This window comes from Harpegnathos saltator, unplaced genomic scaffold, assembly GCF_003227715.2.
Source record: "Harpegnathos saltator strain DR-91 unplaced genomic scaffold, Hsal_v8.6 scaffold290, whole genome shotgun sequence".
Classification (NCBI taxonomy): Eukaryota; Metazoa; Arthropoda; class Insecta; order Hymenoptera; family Formicidae; genus Harpegnathos; species Harpegnathos saltator.
This window is the reverse complement of record NW_020230084.1, coordinates 243,511-259,077: the sequence shown is the minus strand read 5'-3', so window position 1 is coordinate 259,077 and position 15,567 is coordinate 243,511. Positions and strand designations below refer to the sequence as shown.

The following is a 15,567-nucleotide window of genomic DNA, read 5'->3' as shown; positions in this document are numbered from 1 at the left end:
TATAATTTTTATTTTTTATGTAATATATGTGTCGAAAACAGGAGAAAGTGTAAGCGCATTCTCATGGCTTGAACATAGATCGATTTATTATTTTACAACATGTATAATATTATATTTTTGGATAACATAGTATAGATTTTATATATAACTATATTATTTTTCATTTTTATATATATATATATAGATTCATCCCTTTACATAAAAATATAGAATCTTCTGTGAGTCGGTGCTGCTAAAGAAGGCTAATCAAACTCAGTTGGTGATCAAGCGAAGTTTGACACAGTTTCAAGGTACATCAGTGTTTCCAGCCTCTCAGAGTGTTCACAAAAATGATATATATGCTATTACTAAACGATTACATAGGCTCGCGAAACTTCGATCTTTCTTAACCGTATCGGTGGTCTCATTCGGTATCTCTAATTTAAGCCAAGTCTTCCAAGAAAAGATGTTGGAATAAAAAAATTGATATTTCTTTCGATAAGAGATAAATATGATGGGCATATATGAAATATGTTGTCGAAACAAAAAACGGTCGAATCATAAAAGCGTGAAAAGATACGCAAATGTGAGTTGTTCGTCTATGCATAATGCGAGTTTAATCGTCAAGCAATAATAAATTCCTTCTAACTTCGGCACGTCTATATATCAGCCTGTATATTTTTACGTATATATAATCAGTACCTCTTAATATTACTCATCAAGCTATTTCCAACGAAATGATCGCACATAATTTCGTTTAAGATATTAAACACGCATTATCGATTTTTTTACAGCGATATTAAAAAATATAACGTTCAACAATCGATCGGATAATTTTTTAGCTCAAATACATACCGTATACAAAGTTTCATCGAAAACGCAATCTGCGCACGAAAAATGTTTTTAGATTTTCATATTTAAAATTCACGTATTTCTTTTAGTGATCAAATTCTGTTGGCCCAATTAATCATCTGCGTTTTTGTGCACTTTAAACGCGTTCTTGATGATTGTAATATAATTTTACAATGTAACAAAGATCGATATCTTCATAAATAATATGAAATTCATTTATAAAGTAAATGTACAATATATAAAACATTAAAGACATTATTTTGTAAAAATTGTAACAAAGTAGCCGTTTCGATCCGCTGTAAATGGCTTCATTAAAATGACTCGCGCTCACTTTGTTACATACGTATTTGGTATTGATTGCAATTGACTTAGCTGATTGGTTTGTCACGTTGATTATTATTTAGTGAAGTAAAAGGTTTCATCCATTCTTTTAAAGCTATCTTAAAGCACGTTAGTCGAAGGGCACGTGGGAGTTAATGCAATTCAATCGGTATATGTGTATGTGTGTCTACACACATGTGCACCGCATATGCCTTGTGCAAATCAAATAAGTAACTAGACTGAGCTGTGCAGTCCCAGTGATACGTATAAACATCTGATAAAATATTAAAATCCGATAGATAGCTCTCATAGATATTTTACAGACGCTTTCATCTATATAAAAGATAATATGAAAGACAATGCTATGTCCTTGATGGACAATAAAAATCCTATCCCGTATACGTGTCGCATATTGAACGCTAAATATAGTCGTATGATCCTCAGTTCACGATTATGTCAGACGCAATTACATCGATCCTCGCATCAAACGAATATAGCCCTGATTCAAACGGCCACGTTTAACGCTAATAAATGCACTGCTAGGTAGAAATGCGAATTCACTGGTACAAAATGTTTTACCGTATCACCAATCGATCGTACAGTACGGTCACTGTATAGCTCAGTCGTTGATATATGCATGTGCACGCTAATGTAAGGTAGTAACGGCGCCTGCCTGCCTGCCTATCATCTGTCCGTTCTTTACAGGTACTTGACTTTTAAAATAGGCCGCGTCTGAATGAACAGAAAGGGACGTACGATTTAGTCGATGTAATAAAAATGGTGTACGAATAGCGCAATAAACGAAGTACGAATTATACACCACATTTACTTCAAGCTTTCATAACGTATATCGTTCGAGTCCAAGCGCTCATTTTTTTCTTTTCTCTTCTTCATTCTCTACTCACCATACTTAAACCGTATTTTGTGGATTATACAATTATTATATTTCTCGTGCTAGGAGTAAATTGATTGATCAACGTCCTCTTTAAGCAAAGAAGTACAGCTGAAATACGAAAGAAGAAGCTTATAACTCTGATTGGTGCGCTCTAATTAATGAAAGGTGAAATGTATGTGTGTGAATGTGTGTGTTGTGTGTGTCTGTGTATGTGTGTATGCGTATGCATCGGGAAGTACCAAGCGTGTAGAAAATTCCAACAGAAAATTGATTGGTTTTACTTTCTAGTGAGTAGTACATCATAGTAAACAGCTAAAAATATTCAATCTTCACATTGAAATCAATGGAATAGCTACACGTCTCACCCTTCTCGTTTGCATCGCGATCGTGACTTTAACCCTGAAGAGTACGAAATAGTTAATCGGTACGACTGAAGAGTTACACAGATATCAGATCTTTTAGAGATTACGAGACAATAAGATCGCGTATATTACGAAATTATATGTACGAAATCTCAAAGTAACAATCGAAAATGAAATATAAATCGCATCAACTTTGTAAATAGAAGGATACAACAAATCTCCTTCTTGACGAATGAATCAGAATTAAGAAGAGCGTTTTAAATCTAGCCTTCAACAAGGAAAAATAAATTTTGTCTAGCCTTTTTTATACTGTTTAGGGTCGAATTCGCGTCGCACTGGTTTCACTGCTCTGTCTTCGCGGGCGGTAAAGAATTGTTCCCCGCAGCCGCGGCGCACTTCTCGCTTGAAGCTACGGGTAAAGCCTTTAAAATCGCGTGCACTTCCTCTGCTACCGCCATCAAGACAAACTCGAACTGCTGTTTCGTAGCAACCATGTTCGGTCTCTGATCTCTGATGTGCTCGAGAGTAGCGGCAATATCAATCTCCTTCGCTCCTTTTGTCATACGATTTAGGACCATGTCGATCAAGCAATAAGTACCAGTTCGCCCAACACCATCGCTACGAAATTATGAAATTATAATAAAAATTATATATAATCAATTAGGAAAAAAACATGAAATATAAAAGCGCACGCAGATCGCTGCTAATTAATTTAGACTACTTTAAACTGAACTTAACTAGTTAAACTGAATTAAACTTGGACACTCACCTGCAATGCACGACTATTGGACACGATCTTCCACGATACGATTTGTTAACCTTCCTGGAAAGCAAATGGAGATTATTAACAGATTTCGTAAATGTAGATTTCTTTCTTATTGAAATCTTGATAAAATGACACGGTTGAGAAGTCGGAAAAGAAAATATTAAACATCAGCTATGATGTGAATAGTAAAGTGAAAAAGACACTCATGATAACTGTCTTTGACAAAACCGCAGTTACATCAATATACTAACCTGCGAAATTCGAGTAGAGCTTTCGTAGAATATGGGACGCTGTTCTCCGGCCAGGACAGGAAATGGAACTGTGTTACGGTGCGGGTCTCGCAAGTGCACAGGTTCTTTAGATAAAAGGAGCGCACTAGATAGTCATCGCACCAAAAGTGCTCCGACACGAGGTGTACTTCATAGATATGATAAAGCTCCGATCCTTCCTCGGGCCAGTAACGATGGCACATGGCATGACCCTCCTCGGTTAGTCGCGTCAACATCACAATCACTACGCTACCTTGCTCCCAAACTAGTTGCCAGAACTCATTTGTAGTCTGCGGTAGCGGTCCCTGTGTGGCTATGTAAGCTGGATTCCGTGGGTCGTGATCCGTCTGTAAAAATAAACGAATATTACATCACGGTCTTACTGGAAAATTTGTTAAATGTTTCGCGATAAACCATGTAGATTCGTATCACACTTAGTGTCTCAGAATTCATGAGATAATTTTTATTATTTTTCTTAGATTTCATTCAAATTTTATTTTCTTTTCAACTCAAAGTAAGTTTTGCTTTTCGATTAAAAAGAATTTTAATTTTCATCGAATTTCATACAGATTTCTGAGACATCCTGTATGTTCTCTGTTGCGTTTATGCTGCTGCGTCAGAGGATGAATCGAATGCAGGAGAAGCTGTATTGACTGACGCGGGAAATTCCTGTTATCGTTACTTTTCACTCTTCTCTTTGCTTAGTTTCTCGCTTTTGAGGCAGATATCGGGTGAACATAATATGGCCACACATTTTGCCAACTGTGCAATTAAAAAATACAAGGCTTGCTCATTGATAAACATGCTGGACTCAATTCGCTGTGTTATGAATGTGATGCACTAAGAATATATCTACCGCAAGCGTTAGGCCTTACACGGTTAGAACAGCTTGCGTCGTATTGATTTTGCGACTTTTTTCAAACGATCAACCAACTTGGCATGCCTGTCGTGTGACTTACCGACTTCTACATATATTGCAGTGCGTCAGCCGGAAAACGAATGTCGTATGCAACGTTCAGCAACGTTATCGTGAAACGAAAATATTCATTTTATTTTGGCATAAGTTACCACACTTGCGGCTTTATTGAAATACTTGGAACTTCCTTTCGTATACCATATTGAATCTCTCGCATTGTTGAAATATATGATGAAGCGTAATGATCAAACAACAAGAAGAGTCACTTACAATCGTGGAAGCGTTTATATAGTCGGAATTGTTGGCATTCACAAGATCGTTCAGGACTACTCTGGAATGATCGTAGGGAAGCGCCGCGCCAGGTCGATTCTGTTTAACATTCATTTCTCTCTCTGCAATCTCCGTGGACGAGGGATCGGCTTCGTAAGCACACAAAGCTGCCCATTCCTGATCCAAGCGATCCTTATTCTTCAGATGATCCTCCATATAACTCTGCGAGTATAATTTTGTCTTATATATATATATGTGTATGTGTGTGTGTGTGTGTGTGTGTGTGTGTGTGTGCGTGTGTGTGTGTGTGTGTATGTGTATAATGTTGTACAATTTTTAATAAGTGGACAAAAAAAATTTGCACTCACGAGAACCATGTGACCAGTCGATATGTCCATATTAGAAAGAGTAGGTTCCTCACCCCACGAGGACGTACTGGACCGATTTGAAGGCAGATTATTGGATTCGTTTTCACGTGACAAACTGGTGATACGCGACGACTCCGCCTTTTCGCTCGGTTGCTTTGCCTGCATTCTTACTCGACACAAGTCTTGATAATCCTTCGATGCTTCCGGGTCCGGGGTAGTCAGCCTGGCGAGCTTTGCTCGATACTTGGCGTGGCGTCGCGCGATTATCAGCGTAACTGCTGCCGCTGCAATTGCAGCCGCGACTCCAGCAGCCACCAATGCCCCGAATAGAGTGGAATTCATCTCCATCTCTCTGGATACCACCAGGGTGGCTGGTAACTTTGTCTGTGAGAAAATACATTTGTTGGTCTTGGTAATATTGAAATGATGTATGTCCTATAAAATTTCGCTTTTATAAATTCAATTTCTTTTAAATAAAAAACTATCTTTTATAATACAACCTTGTCGCCTATACCCGCTCGAATGACTTTGACTCCTAATGTTTCCTTTAATTTGCCACGTATGTTACCTGAAATATAACGACTTTACTCCTTCGAAGATGAGTAAATTTATTTTTTCATCTCATTCTTTTTCTTGTAAAAAATTTATGGAAAATTAATTAAAACATATGGATTATCATACCGATATTTTCTGCAACGTCAGTGGCATTATAGTTTTTGAAATTTGGTACGACTTTAAATGTCACTTCCGCTCGACCCACTCGTATGTCTTTCAAGGTTCCAGGAGGTAAGTCTAAGAGTTCTCCAACCTACAGAAATGCACAATAATGAAATGTACAATAATCAAATTTATATCGAGATTTAATGTGCCATCTATAAATAACGTTTAACATAATATATCCTACAGTTAATTTTACCATTACTGTCCTGAAGATAAAATTAATACTAATATAATATCCTTCAATTTCCTTCGAAACAATAGGAAACTTTTAATTATATTATAATTATATCTCTAACTTATAATTATATCTCTGTTCTGTTTATTCGTACTTTAGCAACCACGTGTTCTCCCTCAAGCCACTTGTGAAACTCTTGTTCAAACTCAATGTAGACGTAATCCAAATCGACGTTCTTGTATGTCTTCGGTGGCCCATCGTTTGCTTTGTACATATTACCGCGTAATTCCTTCTTCGTTAACGGCGCATATACCTCGTTATTCTACAATACGACTCTAATGTAATTGTCTATATAGTTTAACAGTCGAAATATCTCAGCTTATTTATACTTACGTCTTCATTATCTTCGGAATAATCTTCCTCGTCGACGAAAGCTGCAAAAACACGGATGCCATGAATCAACAAACTTAACCCATAATTATCGATTTTATCTTCTGCAAAGTACTAACAAGAGTCAGTTATAGAGCTAACTAGAAAGTCGATCGTAAAACGGAAATTAAACGTACGTACATTATATCGTATATTCGACGAGAAACTTACTGGGCGGAGATTGAGTTTTAAACGCGTAATTATTCGTGGAAAATGGAGGCCCAGGTTTCTTAACGTCGAGGCGTTCTCTGCGCTTGAAACCCGCTAGCTCTCGCCTCCACAGAAGTTTATTCAAGTCGTCGTTAATCGTATCATCGTACGAAATTCCTGCATCAGAGTAATATCCAATTGGCACAGGTTATCACAACCGGGCAACAATGAAAATCCAGACGATGAAAACTTACCGTCTAATTCGGTTTCATGCTTCGAAGGTCGTATAATTCCACCCTCGGTGTACATCCCATTTACTTTCGAGGAAGCGTCGTCATCGTCGGATAAATTCTCCATTTCCGCCGAGTTCTCTTCGTTGGCTCCACCATCTTCGTAGTCAAGATTCTCATCACGCCTGATTATCGTTTTTTTCACGTTATCCAGACTCGTCGCGCCAGCAGTGTCAAGAAATTCGAAAGACGGCAGTTTCCTCGGCTTATACTTCCTGGAGAACGCTTTTTCATACTTCTCATCGCTCTCATCGTCGGTAGAGGATGGATTCAGCAACATGTAATCAGGCGATTTCTCGCCCGGCAAGAATTCCAACTCAGGGGATAAAAGCTGCACGTCGTAAGGATTCTCGTCGTCATTTTCAGATAATTTCTCGTCTCTCAAACTGTTCTCAAACGGGTCGATATCGTCGTCGTTCCTATAATCGATGAAACTGTACCGACGTGCTCTAGGGTAAAATTCTTCGTCTGCCAAGTTTAACGCCGAGCGCTCGTCGCGCAACTTTGCGTAGAACTCTTTATATTTCTCATCGTTGATCGAAGGGTCGTTTTTATCATTGACAGGCCATTTCATGTACCCAGTCCCATAAACACGCCCGGCAGACTCCCGGTTGTACGCTGGCGATTGTTCTCCATCGTAAAAAACCGGCAAGACCTCGTACTTATCTTCGACTTTCGCGGAACCACGTAAAGCATGGACTAAATTACTCTCAGGATTCTCATTGTCCGCAGATATTCTCAGTATGGCGACCGTGGGAATTATCTGAAAAGAAAATCGATAGCGGCATTATTGGAAGTATTATTGCGGGTGCAATATAGATATTTTTCAAGAGGCTATCGCTATCAGCCGATGTCGTTGTCGGAGAAATGTGTCGCATGCGATATGCAGCTGAACTATACACATACGCTATATCGTCATATCGATAAAATCCTTGGCAATAGTAGATTTATGCTAACCTTGCCAATAAATTGTTCGTCATCTTGTTCATCAAGGCTCGTTTTCTTCAAGTATTCGCAGAGATGAAGATTATGAAGATCACTTCGCCTAAAAAACATCAGGATTCGTCTCGTTAAATCATAAGCACGCAATGTCGATGCGACCGTTTGTCACATCTCGGCTTATTAGCTCCAGCAAAGTGACGTACCCTTGCCGGAGATTGTGTAACGAGGTTTGTATGATGCACTGCGTAAAGGGATGCGTCCATTCGTAGCCGCGAGACTCCAGTCCTTCCAGTTGCAGTCCCAGTAACTCCAATTCACCGACACCGAGATTATATCTACGATAAAGTATACTTGGATATATGCTCGATTAGGCGTTCATGACGTCGTAATTCGCACGTCGATCGCTAGAATATTACGCGAACGACGATAATAAAGACGATGAACGAAGTAGTAGTGAGATCGCTTTACGAGCCGGCGATAAAATTAAACGATCGGAGTGAGAATCCGATTCTATTCGTTCACATATATTACGTATCGCGTATATTTTATGCGTAAATTACATCTTGACTTCAACGGCGCAATTTTTATCTCACGCGCGGCACACTTACTGGTATAAATCATCATTCTCTAAATTCGCGTACAGAGACACGCATCTTCCGAATGCTAGATCTGGAAATAAAAACGATGTTGACGTTGACGTAAAAATATACTCGTTATACATAAAAAATTGCTGACTAGGATATATCATAATTTTTGCATTCTTTGTTTTTTTTTTTTAATTAAATGCACGAAATTATTACCGTTGAAGCACGTTTCCGTCTGGGGATCACACACGTTCTTGCTGAACAAGCATCCTGGGAACAGAATAATCACGTTGTATTGAGAGAGAAATCGCTCATATATGACAAAGGTCAAATAGTTCGAAACTGCGATAATTAAATTCGCTTCTCCACGTGTACATAGTTCCTGACATCTGTGTCATATATAAATCCGAGCATACGTCTAACTCGCTAGATTGCGTAAATATTACGACACAGGTGTGTAACCTGATTTAACTTCCGCGGACGTTCGCATGAACAATCGACCAGTTTGTCGTCATTACTCGTGAAATATTATATGGTTAACAAATATAGCGCCACACGCTCCAGAAATATCCAGGGACAGATTTGATCTGATTCCCTGAAATAGCTGTGTGCATTTAACGTTATCGTGAAAAATTCCAAGTATTCACTTCAATGACACAATTATATTGTGTAGTGCATGGTGAATTCACCGATCACATTTTCAAAGAAAAATGTTCTCGTTCAATCTGAAAACGTTTCGATCATTACCTCTCTCATCCCCTAGAGTTTCGTTTCAACGCGTTTTACTTTTTACTCCACCTGGGAATAAAATATTTCAGGAAGATAGCGTGTTCACGTGCATAGTGACAGCGAACTTGTTATGAGATTTATGTCAAATTGAATCTTCACGAAGCCGAAGATGCGCAATCGATGTCGACGTGATATCAAGTACGGAGAAGACGCATACATAAGAGCTTAAAGGACCGAAGGGTTGCATATGATGAAGCGATTAATGGGTCACACGTGGTCATGCGTGCAAGATTGACGGAAATCGCCTGATACAATCAACAAGAGCAAGCTGCAAGTACATGTGGTCACGCTAGCCTTCGGTATACTCTTTCAACGAATTGCGAAAATCGTAGCTATTTTCCGTTAATATAAATATGAACATTAATATTTAGCCCCGTCAGATAATCGATAGAAACAATCGGCTCGCATTGATTACTGCATTACAAAAATATATTATCTCACGTGATACTCTCAGTGAATAGATTCGATATTTTACTCAAGCGGGAAAATACCATCCCCTAGGATTGTATATGTGGGCGGAACGGTCGACCAGGTGACTCGCAAATGTACGTATATATGTATACTGTGTTCTCAACGAACACACGCAAAAGCTCAAAATGTATGTCTGCACGTTCACAAATACATGCGGGTGCTGACGCACATGTGAACCTCGTATATTCCGGCGATGAAAAGGGTTACACGAGTGGACGAGATAAGAGTATTATGCGAAATAGATCAGCGAAAAGTCGTGACGTTGAGGGGGAGAGAAAGAGAGGAAGAGAGCGAGGGAAGAGAGAGAGAGAGAGAGAGAGAGAGAGAGAGAGAGAGAGAGAGAGAGAGAGAGAGAGAGAGAGAGAGAGAGAGAGAGAGAGAGAGTAGAGAGAGAGAGAGAGAGAGAGAGAGAGAGAGAGAGAGAGAGAGAGAGAGAGAGAGAGAGAGAGAGAGAGAGAGAGAGAGAGAGAGAGAGAGAGAGAATAGAGAAAGAGAAAGAGAAAGAGAGCACGAGAGAGACGGCATTACGCGCGCGCGATAGAGAGGTCGAAGCTTGTGAAGGCGGTGGCTGCGTAGGATGAACGGCTCGATAACTGTCGGGGTGGTATGGTCGTGGGCGAAAATCGAACTCTTCTCTGCCGCCTGGTGTTTGCGGAGAGGAGGTTCTCTTCATTCTTGGAGAGTGGGCTTTCAACGGTGGTGAATTCGAAGATCATTGACGTTCCACCGTAATATGAATGGTTGCTATGATATGAGCGCGTATCGAAATTCTCCATCACTCTCTGTCACATCACATCACGTTCGCTTCAAATTTCTCGACCCGGAATTCATCTTCTCTCGATGCACGTTTCATCGACTGTTGATTGACGAGCTTGTAATCGCAAAGTCACTGCATATGAGCTTCATCATCGGAACAGTACGATATTTTTTGGAGTTCATCTGTTATATCTGTTATACCTGCAATTGATAGAAGCGACGACTATCGTCTAAATGTATTATACGATATCAAATCCTCTGGTAAACCCTTGGTTCTAAAGCGAGCTTTACATTGGCGTATGACTTGCGAAAGCTTATATGTATCACACGCGACAAGTGTGCCGAGAGAAAGAGAGAAAAGGAAAGAGAGAGAGCGATAACGGAAAATCAATGAGGATCGACGACCCTAATCTCGATTTGCCGTAAAAAAGTTTGCTGAGAACAATAGCTCTGGTGACAAAGCTTGCTTGCTCTCTCTCTCTCTCTCTCTCTCTCTTTTCTAATGACGTCAACTAGCCGGCACGTTATTCTGAAAATGTTTGCGGAACTTTTAAAAACCAGCCGCGCTAACGTTGGCCAACGTTAATCATATTAATCGATTAATTGATATCAGCTTTCTTCTTCCGTCTACAGTCAGATCAACTAAAATTGCTTAACAAAAGTTATTAAAATTAAAATTATTAAAATTATGGATTTAAATCACACATTAACGCTAGATATGCGTATTTAATTCCCAAATTAAAATATTGACTATACGTACTATCATACAAAATAAATAAAATTTAGAATCAGACAGTCACATTTAACATTTAATATCCGGTCAGAGTATCGGCCCTTCAACTTTTGAATCACGCCCTTAAGTTTCTTTCAGTTTTATCCACATACCATATTTAATTAAATTTTTCTTCTACTATCTAGAAGTGCGCTTTTAAATGAATTCGCAATTATTATTATCGTAGTCGTACTCATGTAGTCACAAACGTTGCTTATTTCTTTCTGCATATAATTAAAGTCCCAACCCAGCTCGCTTGTACTTCAATTCGTATCTTTTTTTCCAATTTTATAATCGATCGATGTACTTTCATAAATGTGGCCATACGGTGTAACGTTTACAGAAGTATCTCGCGACAATTTAATGGGGCGTCACCATTACCGACACGATCGATGTTAACACTTCCGCGAGCAAACTCGTATACCTTTATGTATCATCAAGATATAAAATGTCGATCAAACGCAGATGAGACTTATTTTTGCATTTTAAGTGCCGCGAACGAACATGGACCTAAATTACAAACAAGAAACCTTCAGAAGGAAATACAGATATCGTATAGAAGAACTGTTGAACTATTCTACCTTAGTTCTATTTATATTGAATTATTATATCGTTTTAAGGCGTATGATTGAATAAACTTATTTCGTTAACTCAAACTTATTTCGTCGTTGTAGGCTGAAGTTCATATCATTCCGAGCATGTTATGCGTATATGTAATATATTATCGTTTTTTTTTGTTTCGTATTTTCGTATTTGCTATTAATGCACGAAGATTTCATCGCGGAGGGTCTATTAGAGACATGTTACATAGCACTACATTTCTTGTCCCTTTGAGAACCTTTATCGGTTTTAAAGAAACTTAAAATTTATCCGCTTGTGGATTCCAGGGAATCTGCAATCTTTAACAGAAGTTCAACACAGTAGTTGTAGTAGGACTTAATTAGAGAGAGACATTTGAAATTAAACTGACCGAAGACAGACAAAAAATCACGGCTTACATTTTCCATGAGAGAGAATAGCGCTTTCGACTTCATTAAAGAACACTACCCGCGTTCTCTTCCATGTTTCACCATATTTCCCAGTTTAGCTACATGAAAAGTAATCGCCACTTGACTTCATTTACTTCATAAAAAGTATCTGCACATTTCATTCTTTTGATATATACAGCAGAGATGAACATTTCTCTGCAAAGCATTTCTATCGGAATAAAATATTTCTCGCAGTATTATTCTGTAGTATGAGATCATATAAAATGTAAAGCGTGCAAATATTTCCTTTACATATTTTATATACATCTTCGATGTCAAATGCCATTATCTCCGCCATTATACTCGCGAAGTAACATTTAGTAATATTCGACCGTACTCACCGACATCGCCATCAGCTAGAACGCCGTGATGCAGAATACAAAGCACCAGCAGCCCCAAGCCTCCAGCCCACCACCGTTTACGGCCCATAGATGTTCCTGCAATTGTGAATGCATTTTACGTCACTCCGCCCTTTCGTGTTTAACGATAATTTTATCTTCTTCATCATGCAAGTGCGCCTTTTATCCCACGATAAAATAAAAACTAACAACACCGCTTAACAATCTTCACGAATAAAATAACGAGCACAACGGGTATCGAGATTACTAATTTGCGCGAGTTCTTTTTCATAATATTTATTACCTAAGTAATTTACTATTGGATGATAAATATATTACATAATATTTCGGACTGAGGCGAGTTGTTGACGGTTTAAAGATTGACGAATATATAGAGGATACTTTTAAGTTTCAAAGGAATAAGTATATCTAAATCTCCACGTCAAGCGTTAAAGTCTGAGTTCGTTCGAACAGATTACGCTCCGACTGCTTTGATGTGAAGATATCTTTAGTAACTTCCAGCAACAGTTTCTAGAGCTAGTGTAAGTACTGTTCCGAGTGCATCGCCCTGGAGTGCAGTGGCCGCGGATCGAATGTGAATCTAACAAAAGGTACTGCAATATAGAATTAACGCTGTTTTCAGCGGGTCGAATACAATGCTATAAATTCGTTCGACGAGACAGAGCTCTCTGTTAGAAAAAAAGCATCGAACTCTTCAGCTTACGTTCTTTTTTCAACTGTATAGAATATATCTTTCTTGAAACGAAGAAACGCGAGCGGAAATTTCCAGCAATAATTCACATCGTTGATTTCTTTGCTCCTTTTTTAATTTCCGTTCGGAATATATCGTTCACCTATCACGTTCCGAAGCATCCTCTCTCCGCTATCACTTATATATAACGAAGCATCAGGTTGTAGTCACGTTCACCCTCCATCAAGGACAAATTAACATCCCCTTGAGGAAGCCTCTGCGCCGCTGCGCCATCCGATTTCAACTCTCGAGCCTTCGGAATATTCTCAAATATTATAGATGCAAACAATTACAGTTTTATCGAGAGTTTCGACGATAACAAGAGTTTTTATACTTGTTACTTGTTGCTAAATGCGACTTCGGTTTACTTAACGTCTGGATGCTAATGTGAATATATGACGGGAAATGCACTTAATCTTGTTTAATTTAAATGCATGATATACATGTGATGAGCAGCGATTCCTATGTTCGACATCGAGGTAGAGACATTTGAAATATTGCGACACTACCTTGTTTACGTGTCTAATCTTATACAAAAGAATAATGACAATTCAAATAAAATTTTATTAATTTTTTTTTAAATATATGAACAAATATATGAACAAACAAATCCCCGCTTGAAGAGTAAAACATAAAATAAATTGTTTTTGAAAGATAATTATAGTTGAAGAGCATTTTCATACGCAACTCATGAACGCGACACATGAATTGACCTTTAAAAAAATAAAGAGATACATAAAATAAAACACAAACCACGCGTCCATTCTTACCTGGGCGTGACGCAGCGCAGCCTCTTCACACCCTGCACATCGTACACGCCGCCACGAGAAACTACCACAGTTTCTTGCTGTAGAACTGACGATCACCACTCGGCGGAGTTGGTTCGGACAAACTCCTGAACCCCATGGACGGCCGGTTCCGCCGCAGCGATAGCACTGACTGACAATGTCGAGGGAGCAGGATAAGGAGAAGGTACAACAGGCGACGCAGGCGAGGCGCAGGGCGTGCGTCGGATTTGAAATCGATTGCACCGCGCCGGGCAGCGACTGACAAAGACGCAAAATGATACAGTGAGAAAGAGAGAGAGACAGAGAGGAGGGGAAAGGGATGGGAGAAGTAGGGAGGGAGAGAAAGAGAAAGAGAGAAAGCAGAAGTACCGTCGTCGTCAACAATAAAGAGGAGCGTCTAACGGAAGGATAAATGATAACGTCACCCAAACTGACGTACCAAAAGGAATTTCTAGTGTGGACGATGCAACAACGTACTATATTCTGTATTAATGATGGAAATTCATTGTTAGAGAGAAAGAGAGGAAAAGAAAGGAACGTTCACCGGTGATGCGGCGAACACGGTCGACGACGGGGTTGCCTGTATAGTTTCATTGAACTGCTCATTCTATTTTTATTCTTTTACAAAATTAAGAAGCCTTAAGGAAAATTGAAGGTATATCATGGTGAGGCCAGAATTGTACGGCAATTAGTGGATGAGTATTAATAAAAACGTAAAAATAAAAAATTCCCAGGATTTTTTCGTGGAAGGGTTTCGTAGGGCGCACAACATCGATTAGGAACACTTGTTGCGGGTGGGACGAGAGAGAGAGAGAGAGAGAGAGAGAGAGAGAAGAGAGAGAGAGAGAGAGAGAGAGAGAGAGAGAGAGAGAGAGAGAGAGAGAGAGAGAGAGAGAGAGAGAGAGAGAGAGAGAGAGAGAGAGAGAGAGAGAGAGAGAGAGAGAGAGAGAGAGAGAGAGAACACGAGGCAAATGCGGTGACCCACGCTCTCCAGAAGAAATTATGAGAAAGAAAGATTTATGCCATTTCTAATGGAAGCCGAGAGAGAAAATGAGAGCCATTAAACAGAAGCTTAGTAATAAAGAATAGTGATAAATTACACAAATTATTTTCTTGTTTGAGAGATTTTTTTTACAAACATCATTTAGTAATGTGATTTTATATAATATTTGATAGTATATATAGATAAATTAAATTATTGAAAAATTTATGGTAATTATAACATCAAATTAATGTAATACATTATATTTCTAGCATAGTATGAAATATCAGTACTAAGAAAGATTTGTTTTTCTTAAATATCAGAATCTACATAAATAAAATAATTATTTATATATGATATACTATATATTACCTTAATTCTCATGTTGTTTCCAAGTATATTCGTATTTTATCTCTTATTTTCGGTTTGTCCTCAAAAATTTCTTTCGCTATTTGTGATGGATAAATGTGAATCGTTTGAAATTGGACACAATTGGCATTTAAATTATGTAATATCTTGGATTGTATGAACTTATATAATGACATCAATTGCAGTGTACTTCAATGTTGATCTCGATTTTATCAAATTTCTCTTCGAAATAACA

The 15,567-nt window shown here is 38.6% G+C and overlaps 1 protein-coding gene across 3 annotated transcripts; it reads right to left on the bottom strand.

Annotated features, from left to right (window-relative positions):
- Positions 1-1,608: 1,608 nt before the first annotated feature.
- Positions 1,609-15,530, bottom strand: IA-2 (tyrosine phosphatase IA-2). Of its 3 annotated transcripts, none has more exons than XM_025299719.1 (19): positions 15,336-15,530; positions 13,964-14,239; positions 12,446-12,541; positions 8,505-8,558; positions 8,313-8,373; positions 7,908-8,039; positions 7,720-7,807; positions 6,727-7,525; positions 6,494-6,649; positions 6,287-6,327; positions 6,048-6,215; positions 5,680-5,806; positions 5,499-5,566; positions 4,999-5,382; positions 4,631-4,852; positions 4,404-4,409; positions 3,427-3,791; positions 3,179-3,232; positions 1,609-3,027 (listed from the first exon to the last, which is right to left on the bottom strand). In XM_025299719.1, the coding sequence occupies exons 3-19, from the start codon at positions 12,531-12,533 to the stop codon at positions 2,751-2,753; spliced, it is 3,090 nt and encodes a 1,029-aa protein (XP_025155504.1). In that variant the 5' UTR covers positions 12,534-12,541; positions 13,964-14,239; positions 15,336-15,530; the 3' UTR covers positions 1,609-2,750. The 3 variants fall into 3 exon arrangements, with proteins under 3 accessions (XP_025155504.1, XP_025155505.1, XP_025155506.1); XM_025299720.1 differs by having other exon boundaries at positions 13,964-14,132; positions 15,336-15,485; XM_025299721.1 differs by lacking the exon at positions 4,404-4,409 and having other exon boundaries at positions 15,336-15,527.
- Between the last annotated feature and the right edge of the window lie 37 nt (positions 15,531-15,567).

What these genes read in the sequence shown, in the direction of transcription:
- IA-2 (XM_025299719.1), bottom strand. Translation starts at nt 12,533, where the DNA reads ATGGGCCGTAAACGGTGGTGGGCTGGAGGCTTGGGGCTGCTGGTGCTT. An exon ending in TCTAGCTGATGGCGATGTCG is followed by an intron (nt 8,559 to 12,445) that starts GTGAGTACGGTC and finishes TTCTGTTCCCAG; the next exon opens with GATGCTTGTTCAGCAAGAAC. An exon ending in GAGAATGATGATTTATACCA is followed by an intron (nt 8,040 to 8,312) that starts GTAAGTGTGCCG and finishes ACTTTATCGTAG; the next exon opens with ATATAATCTCGGTGTCGGTG.